The sequence below is a fragment of the Poecilia latipinna genome, unplaced genomic scaffold (assembly GCF_001443285.1).
Source record: "Poecilia latipinna isolate Pla-1442-1.1 unplaced genomic scaffold, P_latipinna-1.0 Scaffold40, whole genome shotgun sequence".
In the NCBI taxonomy this organism is placed as follows: domain Eukaryota; kingdom Metazoa; phylum Chordata; class Actinopteri; order Cyprinodontiformes; family Poeciliidae; genus Poecilia; species Poecilia latipinna.
The window spans coordinates 1-10,665 of record NW_015112656.1 but is presented as its reverse complement, the minus strand read 5'-3'; the positions used below and the strand labels follow the sequence as shown (position 1 = coordinate 10,665).

Genomic DNA, 10,665 nt, shown 5'->3' with positions numbered 1-10,665 from the left:
TGTTGAACCAACCTCTCCAACTGGTTCAATGACGTCTGGCACTGTTGAACCAACCACTGTTGAACCAACCTCTCCAACTGGTTCAGTAACGTCTGGCACTGTTGAACCAACCACTGTTGAACCAACCTCTCCAACTGGTTCAGTAACGTCTGGCACTGTTGAACCAACCACTGTTGAACCAACCTCTCCAACTGGTTCAGTAACGTCTGGCACTGTTGAACCAACCTCTCCAACTGGTTCAATAACCTCAATAACCTCTGGCCCGGTTGGTCCGACCTCTCCACCTGGTTCAGTGACCTCTGGCCCAGTTGATCCAACATCTCCACCTGGTTCTGTAACAACACCTTCAATACCAACTACTGTGACATGTCACAATGGTGGTACTTATAATGGAAAAATCTGCATATGTGTCCTTGGGTTTTCCGGTGATAATTGTCAAAATGCGGTACCAGTAAAGCCAGGTATAGTTAATTTTCTATAATTAAGTTTTATTCCTCTCAATCATAGATTTCACTCTCATGTTAGATCCCTGTAACTTTTAATGAATTTATTTATTTATTTATTTATTCTTTTGTCTTTCCAGGTGCATTTAATCAGTCAGTGATCATTAATGTGGTGGTCATGAAAGTTTACATTCCAGAGTATGACAACCCATCAACAAATGAATACAACGAATTTGTTGAAAATTTTCTGAATATGGTAAATTTATCCACATCCTTTTGTCTTTAGAGTGTTATTTCTAAATGTTTTGTTAATAATCTAGTCTGCAAAAATAAGTATCTGCATATAATCATTTATAATACCTCTCAGTCTGATGATTTAATCATATTTAATTCAGTTTATTTTCATAGCGCCAATTAACAATGTCGACTTGAGGCACTTTCCAATTCAGTCACAATCTGAGCTTTAATCTTCATGTAGCACAGAGCGTAGCACACTAAACATAAAAAATTAATTACATTTATTTTATTTTTTTATGTAGCACTAATTCAGATGTCCTGGGATACACACCCAGGGCATCTTTACTACAAGGCAACAGCGCTACCAACTGTGCCACTGTGGAGTCCATAAAAAAGTCTAAATCTTTCAAAATTTAACAGCACAAGCACCAAGTTTAAAGTAAATCTATATATTGCTCAGTCCTACATTTTACCCTAAGAAGACATTATTAAACCCTACATCTATAGTCTATAAATCACTGTCAAATGCTAATTGTTAATTTCATTAAAAAAAATAAATAATATTATTTATTTAAATTCTAAAGATTTGGTGGTTCAGAATTTAATAGTTTATCATAATAACAACAAAATCACATTTTGGCATCCTCTCACATAGACACATAGCTAGAATTGTAGATAGTACAACTGAAATACAGTAAAGCAATATGACCACAAGATAGGTCACAAAACCACTAAATATCATTTAGGCTACTTTTACACAAGACCACTGTGAAAAACTTTTGGATGTTGCTTGGGGAAAAGTTCCAAATTTGGACAAAACCGCAAATTGAACAAATCAAGCTGCACACATAGCACATTACTATCTGCCATTTTTTTGTTGTTATCTGTCTGTGCATTTGTAGAAGAAACTCAGCAGCTGTGTATGTGTGCTATGGAGTATTTCACATTAACTCGTCAGTATTTCATATATTTTCAGGGATCCTTTTCAGGGTGTCCCTGAAAAGTTTCACTCTCAGAACTAGTTTCAAAAAGTCCTGGTGTCAGAGACTCCAATCACTGGAGACGTGTAAACTTGGGTGACAAAACGTCCTCTTTTCCCCAGACATGTCCACTTTGTACGTTCTGTTCAGGTCATCTGAGAGGCTTTCTGTGATGGATGAAAATATCCAGGTTTTCATTGTTTTTCAGGGCACCAGTGGGCTTATTTAAATTGCCTGGTGCAATGCATGCATGTGATTTCTTCTGAACTGCTGGATATTGACTGGTTTTTATTTGTTCATAGATGGAACAGATGGTGCAAGCTGCGCTGCAGCACTGTTTCTGATGTTTGCAAAGCTCTAGTGTAGTTGTACGGATGAAACAGAAAAAAATAATTTCCTTCACACCGTCTGGTGTGAAGAAAAATGGCAGCAGAGTTCATTGTGCATACAGCTGGGATATGAGCTTCAAGACTGTGTGACAAATGCGGCTAAGATTTCATACGGGGACACAAAAAGTATAAACAGGCTGTGCAAAGTGACATTACATCCTCACTAATTATTTCTAATATTTTTGTACTTGTTAACTGAAGTCAGTTAGGTGACCTGCTTGCTGTCAGGTTAGAGTAGGTCTATGGGTTATACAAAACATGTTCACTTCTTATTTGCACAAAATGATTTTTAGATAATGACATTTCAGTTTGCTCAGTTCTGCCTATTTTGATCTCCTTTCAGAACGATCCGCTTTAGAGCCGTTGTCACTTTAAATCTAACTAAGCTGTTGGCCACGCCCCCTAAGTCAATGTTGAACTTGCATGTGAAAATGGAAGCAAACAGATGCACAATTATACAGCCATACATCTTCTCCTGCACAACTAATGAGAATGCAGCAGGCAACAACAAATTACTTCTCTTTTCCAGTAGCCATTGTAGCGGTAAAACCAGCTGACAAGATATGCTGGAGCTTTGCTTGGTTTTCTTGGTGATGAACTGGACTAGGTTGGGGTTGCTAGGTAACGATGCAGTGTGACCCAACAATCAAGAGACTTTTGAAACGGCTTGTTTTCAAGTCCCCAAAAAACATTAACTTATTGCCAAAAAACAGGTGGATTAGTGTTTGAGCTGTTTTTAGAAGTAGATGAGTCTCAAAAGCAAGGACAAAAACAAGGAAAATGTGAATTTTGCATAATAGATCCCCTTCTGCTATTCTTTCCAAATACTTATAGAAGGCACACTTTAAAAATGCTATTAAAAGTCTGCTTTACGTAAGAAGAGTATGATTTAAGCATTTCAGGACTGGGTCAGGTGTTCCCTACTGTGGAAAACATGGTCACCCTAATCACACCAAAAATGTTACAGTTCCATGTAAACATGTTCCACTATCTTCACTTCCTCCTTTTAATCTAGAATGTTTTTTGAACTTGCAGTAAAGGTAGCATAGCAAGAAAAAAAATTTGGTCAAACTTAGATGGGGAAAAAAACCCAAAACATCTCTTCACTTTTCCACCAGTACTTCCATAGAAACAAACCTATAAATGTGTAGTGATACACACTTTTCAGAGCTGTAATTTCTGTAATTCCTAGAGTCTTTGATATTCATAAATATTTGATAATTATTGTGGCAGCAAAGTAACCTAAACACAGGCTGGCACTCATGAAATTAAAACTAATATTTTGATATAAGTGGAATTATTTGTTCAGTAGCTGTTATTACTGTGTTTTCCTTTTCAGATGAAACCAAGATACAAAGACGTTCCATTTTTCAAAGATGTTATTGTGACCAAGTTAAGGTAAACAAGCCATTAATAGTATATTTTATTTGCTTATAATGTTATCGTCAAGATATGGTCATTCCAAAAGGAATATTTTAGTAATGTGATTTTAAGCAACAAACTGTATAAAACCTCTTCAAATAAAGTGTTACCACTCTTTTTAAATTGCAAAGTCATATTTGACAAGATTTTTGTCTTTGCTTCTCTTAGCCGCACAGGTCCTGCTTCAACATTTGATCACACTGCAGAGGAGGTAAAGCAGTTTAAACACTCTACAAACTAATAATAAATAATAAACCCAAGTGTGAACCTCATAGCTGACTAATTTCTTTCTTTCTTTATCTTTATTTCAGATAAGAGAAGTCAAAGCAAAGGCATTCAACTTTAAAGAAAGCACAGACAAGTAAATAAGTGTACTTGTTTTTTTTCCAAAGCAAAAAGTGAAAACCTTTTTGTTGAGTGAACAAAACAATGCTAAATAGAATCTGCCTAAAAAAAACCTCCTTCTACAGACAAGCATAAATAAATGAAAAGATTTAGGGAAAAAGAAAATATTTTCTATGAATACTTCTGAAAAAGAAACAAAACAAAACCTCTATTTTTCTGTTGAAATGTATTATTTTTTTAATTGAAATATTGAAAAATAGAAGTTTAACAAACTCAGAGTACCTCCATGAACTCATTGTTGGCTTCACCAAGCAAGCAAGTTCTTAGTTACTGGAACGACTGATATCAATCAATAAAATGAACTCTGAGTATCTAAACCTTGATTAGGCCTTGTTCAGAGTGAAAAGTCATTATGAGTTGAGCCCAGATACACTGATTCACCACAGTACTCAGTGGAAAATCAATAAAAGGAGTGACACTGCAGATCACATAAGTGAATCTTCAAGTGAGCTATTCAGTTAATTCCATATTAGTTCTGCAATATATTTGATAAATAAAATCATTGGTGCAAATCATATTGTCTGATTGTTCTTCCATCCAGAACATCTGCATATGATTGCCACTAATCTGAATGACATCACGGGCTATCTCTGTAGCTTCTTGTGCATTAACTCCAGCTGCTAACTCACTTCCCAGGATAGCGGTAGTTTTCAAGTACACTAAAGACTTTCCTTTCCAGACGTGGTAGTTGACTTCATCTTGGTCAAACCACAGCAGCCGGCTTCTTCCTTACATCGTTATACCAGGAACTTGCCTCGGTCCATGATGCTTGTGCATTTGGGTCCTACTCCATCAACCACTGCCATGACAGAACTGAATTCATTCAAAGCTCCACCAGACATCGCAGACATAGAAGGTCTGCTGCTGAAAAAGCTCCGTCTCCCCTGGTAACAAGCTGAGTCCTAGGAAGAGTCGGTTGTTGGTAGAGCTCTTCTGTTCATGTAAAACCTCAGAAAGATAAAGAGGTGCCAAACCATTTAAACATTTCAAACTAATAAGATCTTATCAATTCTAAAAAAAAAAAAAAAAGGCAGTCAGTGGGGGAAATTCAATACAATGGGGCAAAATGTTCTTTCTGCCTTATCCACATTAAGAGACTGCGGCGCTTTAATAAGCTGACGATTACGAAAAGAGACTAGTTAATCCAGGTAGAGAGAGTTGCGATAGTTCAGCCTAGAAGTAATAAAAGTATTAATAACCATCTCCATCTCAAAGGCATTTTGGGGAAAATAATTCTGGATCTTACTAGAAAGGCTCTGATGATAAAAGCTAGATTACTGCAGTGACTTATTTCAAATCTGAATCAAAGATTGGCCCCAAGATTCCTAATGGATATACAGCCAAACGAGTCCAACGATCCATCAACACTGGCACTTCCTGTCAGCAGGTTGAATTTACCAAATAAACTTCCATCTATTGTTTACATAGAGTAATTTCTGCTCTGTCCAAATACTGCAGTAGATTCTCTGCTGAATGGGATGGATGGCTTTTTATGGAAAGGCAGACTTGAATGTCATCTACATAAAAATGGAATGATTCAACTTTCATTTCACTTTTAGAAAGTGGACCCAGCTACAAGAGAAATATGACAGGACTAAAACAAAACCTTGTGGTACACCACATCTGAGGAGCAGCAGCTGACATTGTCTGATATTTGAAAGCTTATAACATTCACAATATTTTGTTGGTCTCAAACACAAACAACAGTAAAAAAAAAGTGTATTTCATATACAGAACAGTTGTACCTGTTTTTAAGATAAGGAATGTCTTAATTTTAGCTAATTCAGAAAATTTGTCTCCCTCAGTGTAAATGTCGCACATGATGTGATTCTGGAAGTTAATAATGGCAACCATGAAGCTCAATATAATCAGAGCTTTGAAAAGGTTGGAGAAATACTTACAGAAGTGGAAGGTAATATAAAAAATCATTCTTAAAGAAATCACAACTCAAATCCTCAGTGATGCTTAATTTTTCTGTGGAGATCAAATTACTGTTTTCTTTCTCCTTTGATTATTAGGTTATGATAATATTTCAGACACCACATTCAAGAAAACATCCGTAGACAAGAAAGGTAAGTGTTTAAGCACATAAAACATAGTTTTACTTGTGTAAAAACAAGTAAAGATAATATTATCAAATAATAATAATGTATGAGTGAGCAATGGATTGGGTTAGTACACAAAAAGGGTTAGTGGAGTAAGTCACGTTTCAGGGGAAAATGAGCTTTAAGGAATGTGTCAGATTTGTTCTTTCACCAAAACAAATGTGAATTGTGAATATTTCTAAATGTTATTAAATTACTAAAATCTTGTAATAAATATTAAGCAGAAAGTTTTTGTGCTTTTATGAGTATCTGCACATTATCAATAAAGTTAAGACAGGTTCTCATGTCTTATTGGTGTATTTTAAATTAAGCTTTTATGTTTCATCAACTGATGGATGTGTTTACAGTTTGTGTGATCATTTGCACATAATAAAAAGTATTGGACAATTAGTAAAACGTTTCGCTCTGCGAGCAAAGTTCAGCCTACATTTGGACAACAAAAACCAAAAAACTGCAACATCCTACACACATTTATCTTCTCTAGACAGAAAATATATTTTTCAAAGCCCTGACTTTCCAAATGATCCACCTCTGAACCAGCTCAGTTGTAAGAAGTTTCTTTACAACACAGCAATCAGGTATAAGCACTGTAGAAACACAGCGACTAAGTTCCACTTTTTTCAACAAATATAGGAGTCAGGAAAGAAAAAGAGGATGGAGATCACTGAGGAGAAGCAGAAAGTAGAAAAGTACAATGCATAAAGAGATTTAGGACTTGAGGGAACATAGCATTAAGTGAACAAGACAAACTTTATTAGTTCAAATCTGAATGACACCAAACAACCTTTTTATAACATATGGAGTGAAAATACCAATAAAATGGTTTTTGCCTCTAGTTCAGTAATCAGCAGCCTGTTTTTACGTTCACGTCTTTAACCACATGCATGTGAGATTTTACTCCAAGAGGTCATCATCACTTTTTGTACATTAGTATTGGCAAATAATTGTGCAGCAACTATTGAACACAGGCTGTTTTGTAACATGCATCTCAATATGTTTCTGATTCACAAATTTATCTACAATCACCCAAACTGTATGGATGAGTATTCCAGAAAGCATTGTTAATTACATTAGAGTTTAATTAGTCGTTTGACTTGGATTTTTAAACTATTTTTAAATGTTTCCCATTAAGATTAAATAAATTGATATAAGTTGTCGAGGGGTAATTCACCTAAAACAGTCTACAAAATCCTCACACAGCAACAGTCCCATTCCAGAGAGAGAAACAAAAAACAAACTCATATTCACAAAAGTACATCAGGACTCCAATGGCGCGATTCATCTGGAATCATTTCAAAACTCAGCAGGTTTTGAAATGACCAGTTGGTTTTCTTTTATTCTCAGTACATGAAAATAAAAGACCTCATGTACTGATTTGATCTTGGCCTCTGGGCATACGTAAACCTCTTTCTTGATGGTAGTAGTCTGAACTCTGCAGATGATTCCAAGGGTCTTTCAGGATGAATCTTTCCCTCTTAGTGTCTCTTGTTCTGAAGAACCGATAAAGGTCTTTTAAGCACCTCCCACTTTCTTTGTACTGACCTTAACTATATGCTCATCAACCTCCTTTTGTTTCCCATGCTAAGGCCATGCTAACAAACCAGTTCACCATCACAAAAGTTCAGTAAAAGAAAATAATGCATTCTTAAGCGATTGATACACATTAAAACCGAGTTTCTTTAAAATAGTCTCAGCTTGGCCTTCTTGCAGATGGTTAGCCTCAAAGCTAGCCTGTTGTCTGGAATGGAGTCCATACTGGCTGACAGTCTCTATCATTTACCACTGATAAATGTTGGTACAGTCATAGTCAAAGGCTGTCTTCTTCAAAAATCCATCAGTATATCTTACTTTTGAAACATTTAGCTGCAAGCATGAATTATTGCACCAATGGATCAACTGGTCTAAAACTGGATTCTGGCCTTGGTCTCTGGCTGGGATCTTTCTGTTTGGAGTTTGTCTGTTCTCCTCATGCTTACTGTATGTGAGTTTTCTCTGCTACTCTGGTTTAACCCCAGAGCCAGACATGAATGAGTGTTCAGATAAATGTCCATTTCAATTCACTGTGTGTAAGTCTGCGGCTGCCTCGTTGTGCCCTGCCTTGTGTGTGTGTGATGGAGTAGCAACCTGTGTATCCCTGGTTCATCTCGTCTCTCACCCTCTTATTGTGGGAGGTACTATCATGGTCTCTGAAAGGAGTTGGATGGATTAAGTTGGCATGATCTTATTAAAACCTTCTGTCTTTTTTCTGTAGGTATATGTATGGAAACACTGCGGGACACGGGTATAGCTGAATACTTCAGTCCTGATGATTTAAAAAATGGCACGATCGTTTGTAGAAGCAGATGTGACCAAGAACGTACTGACGCTTTAAAGTGCCATAATAAGGGGACCTGCAACATCTTCAAAGGGTTGGGAGAGATCTGCATGTACGTTGATGTGCTTATTTTACCTAACAAACAATATCAACTTTTCACTTTTCCAATTCTAGCATATCTGTTGCTATAGAGATCAAGAGCTGTAACTCAGAAAAACTGCAGCTTATTAGATTATACTGATTTCACAGTCTTATTAGTCAAACTTAATCTATATTTCCAAATGATGAGAGAGATACAGTATGAAGGTCAAAGTAGACAGTCTTCTAAGAACTGAGCAGTTCTTCATTCCTCACTGCAGTTTATTTAACTTTAAAATGTTTAATTGAAGACACCTTCCTATGTTCCAGTTCAGTGCATCACAGTCGATCACACTGACTTGGTTCATGTAAAAGATCAGTTAAACATTCCTGCTAAAGTACTAAATAAAACGAAGGAAAAACAACTTTTAGTGAACAGGTTGTTATATGATTTAGTTTTTAGCATCCCAATACAATTTTTCTATTAATATTTAAATTAATATTTAATTACATTATTCACTACACTTTGTTGTTTGTCTTTAATTGTGTTTTGATTTATTCCTTCCTTAGATGTGACAAAGTGAACGACAACTGGTACTTGGGAGAGAATTGTAACCTCCCCATACAGAAAGTTCCGTTTTATGCAGGGCTAAGTGTGACCCTTGCTGCCCTGCTGGTTGCTGTGGTAACCCTGGTTGCATATGCTGTTGTCAACAAACGCAAACACACACAGTAAGTAAGCTGTGATATGTTTTTTTGTTACAAAACATGATCCTACTAACAAAAAGGGAAAATGACTAAGTGCTTTGCCTTTAATGTATTCATGAATGATACATTTTACAGCACATTAAAAGCAGAACTTTAAAACAGACATAGTGTAGTGATGTAGTGTTATCCCCTTATGGTAGAGAGGACTAATTCACATGGAAAACTAAAGTCACCAACTATGAATACTGAGGGAGGCTGGGATGGAAGGGACCGTTGAAGAGTAATTCATGGCCAATAGCAGATAAAATCAAGAATATGTTGACAATGATCACACACTATCATTCTACTAATCTTTAAGCACTCAGTATTTTTTCACTGAGTGCTTCTTGCTGTAACTGGTTGTACAGAGAATGAAACACTGGTTGTTCACTCTCCTGTAGCAGTGTATGCTGGACACAGAAAATGATGCCTTAGCAAGAGATTTGTTTCTGTTAGTTTGTTAAAGTCGTCCTTATTTAGCTACTAACACCTTAGATGGTTTTACAGTAGATAGAAAACTGAAATATATTCCAATAACATCCATGTTGACTAATTTGAGAACATGTATGACCGAGCAATAGAATGAGGATATAAGTGTAGTAATGCTAATGGTTAAAGGTTAGAGGCACTAATATTACTCTAAATCCAAGCTGATTTTCAGCTCAGCAATATTCTAAGAACAGATACACATTCTCAGTATTTTGTTTCTGCAGAAAGAAAGATGTGAAGCAGAAATTGGTGAACCAGTGGCTGGATGATGACTATGAGTGGTCCAGAGCTGCAAGCCCAATAGGCAAACCTGGAGCAAGTAAGATTCTAATCCATACGCATGACAGTTATGGGTCCAAGTAGAAATTTGAATATGAATGTTTTTTTTTTTTCTTTATCAACTATTTGTATCTGGGAAAAAATAAAAAGGGAAACTAAGAAAAAACAGTACATGTACAAAAAAGTGTTTTTTCTTTTTGAAAATACATGTTGGAAGTATTCCAAAATAATTTCCAATTGCATAATTCACAAAAAATACTAAAGAGAAATGTTTAAAATTTGTATGCAACATTTATATTATTTGGTTTGAGTTTAAAAAGTAAATCATTGGGTACAAATGAAGAGATCACTTAAAATGATCAGTTTCTCTTGATTTTACTTTTCATAGGTAAATGTTTGAGTAAATTGAACATTGTTATTTTATTCTATGAACTACTGACATGTCTTTGAAATTCCAAGTAAGAATTTTGTATTTATTTGCAGACATGAGAAATGGCCAAAATCATGAAAAAGATGCAGCTCTTTCAGACCTCAAATAATGCAAAGAAAACAAGTTCATGTGCATTTAGAAACAACAATACTAATGAAATCAGTATTTGGTGGAATAACTGTGAGGTTTTCAATGGATTTCAGAGAAGTGATCTGTTCATTTTTTCCAGAGCTGTATCTGTGGACACTTTCCTGAATTTTACAAGAACACACAATGTTATTAGACCAAGTAAAGCACAGATAACACATTAAAGCCTTTTGAACGATGGAAAGACTTTGACAGTGCTC

General features: G+C 35.8%; 2 protein-coding genes across 2 annotated transcripts; both read left to right on the top strand.

The window, feature by feature from the left end:
* The first annotated feature begins 6 nt into the window (after positions 1-6).
* Positions 7-5,968, top strand: LOC106956025 (mucin-17-like). The gene is made up of 8 exons (XM_015046545.1): positions 7-48; positions 271-461; positions 584-699; positions 3,389-3,447; positions 3,640-3,682; positions 3,783-3,832; positions 5,682-5,788; positions 5,895-5,968. Exons 1-8 carry the CDS (start codon positions 29-31, stop codon positions 5,966-5,968), a joined length of 660 nt encoding a protein of 219 aa, XP_014902031.1. The 5' UTR covers positions 7-28.
* A 1,684-nt stretch (positions 5,969-7,652) lies between these two features.
* Positions 7,653-9,968, top strand: LOC106956017 (mucin-12-like; the record flags this gene model as incomplete). The annotated part of the gene is made up of 3 exons (XM_015046533.1): positions 7,653-8,407; positions 8,944-9,105; positions 9,834-9,968. Coding segments are annotated over exons 1-3 (464 nt in total), but the record flags the coding sequence as incomplete, so codon positions are not given.
* Positions 9,969-10,665: the final 697 nt, after the last annotated feature.

Bases quoted from the DNA above. Each gene is read 5' to 3' on its own strand.
- LOC106956025 (XM_015046545.1), top strand. From the start codon at position 29: ATGACGTCTGGCACTGTTGA. The intron at 3,448-3,639 runs GTAAACAAGCCA...TGCTTCTCTTAG, and splicing joins GTTATTGTGACCAAGTTAAG to CCGCACAGGTCCTGCTTCAA. The intron at 5,789-5,894 runs GTAATATAAAAA...TTTGATTATTAG, and splicing joins AATACTTACAGAAGTGGAAG to GTTATGATAATATTTCAGAC.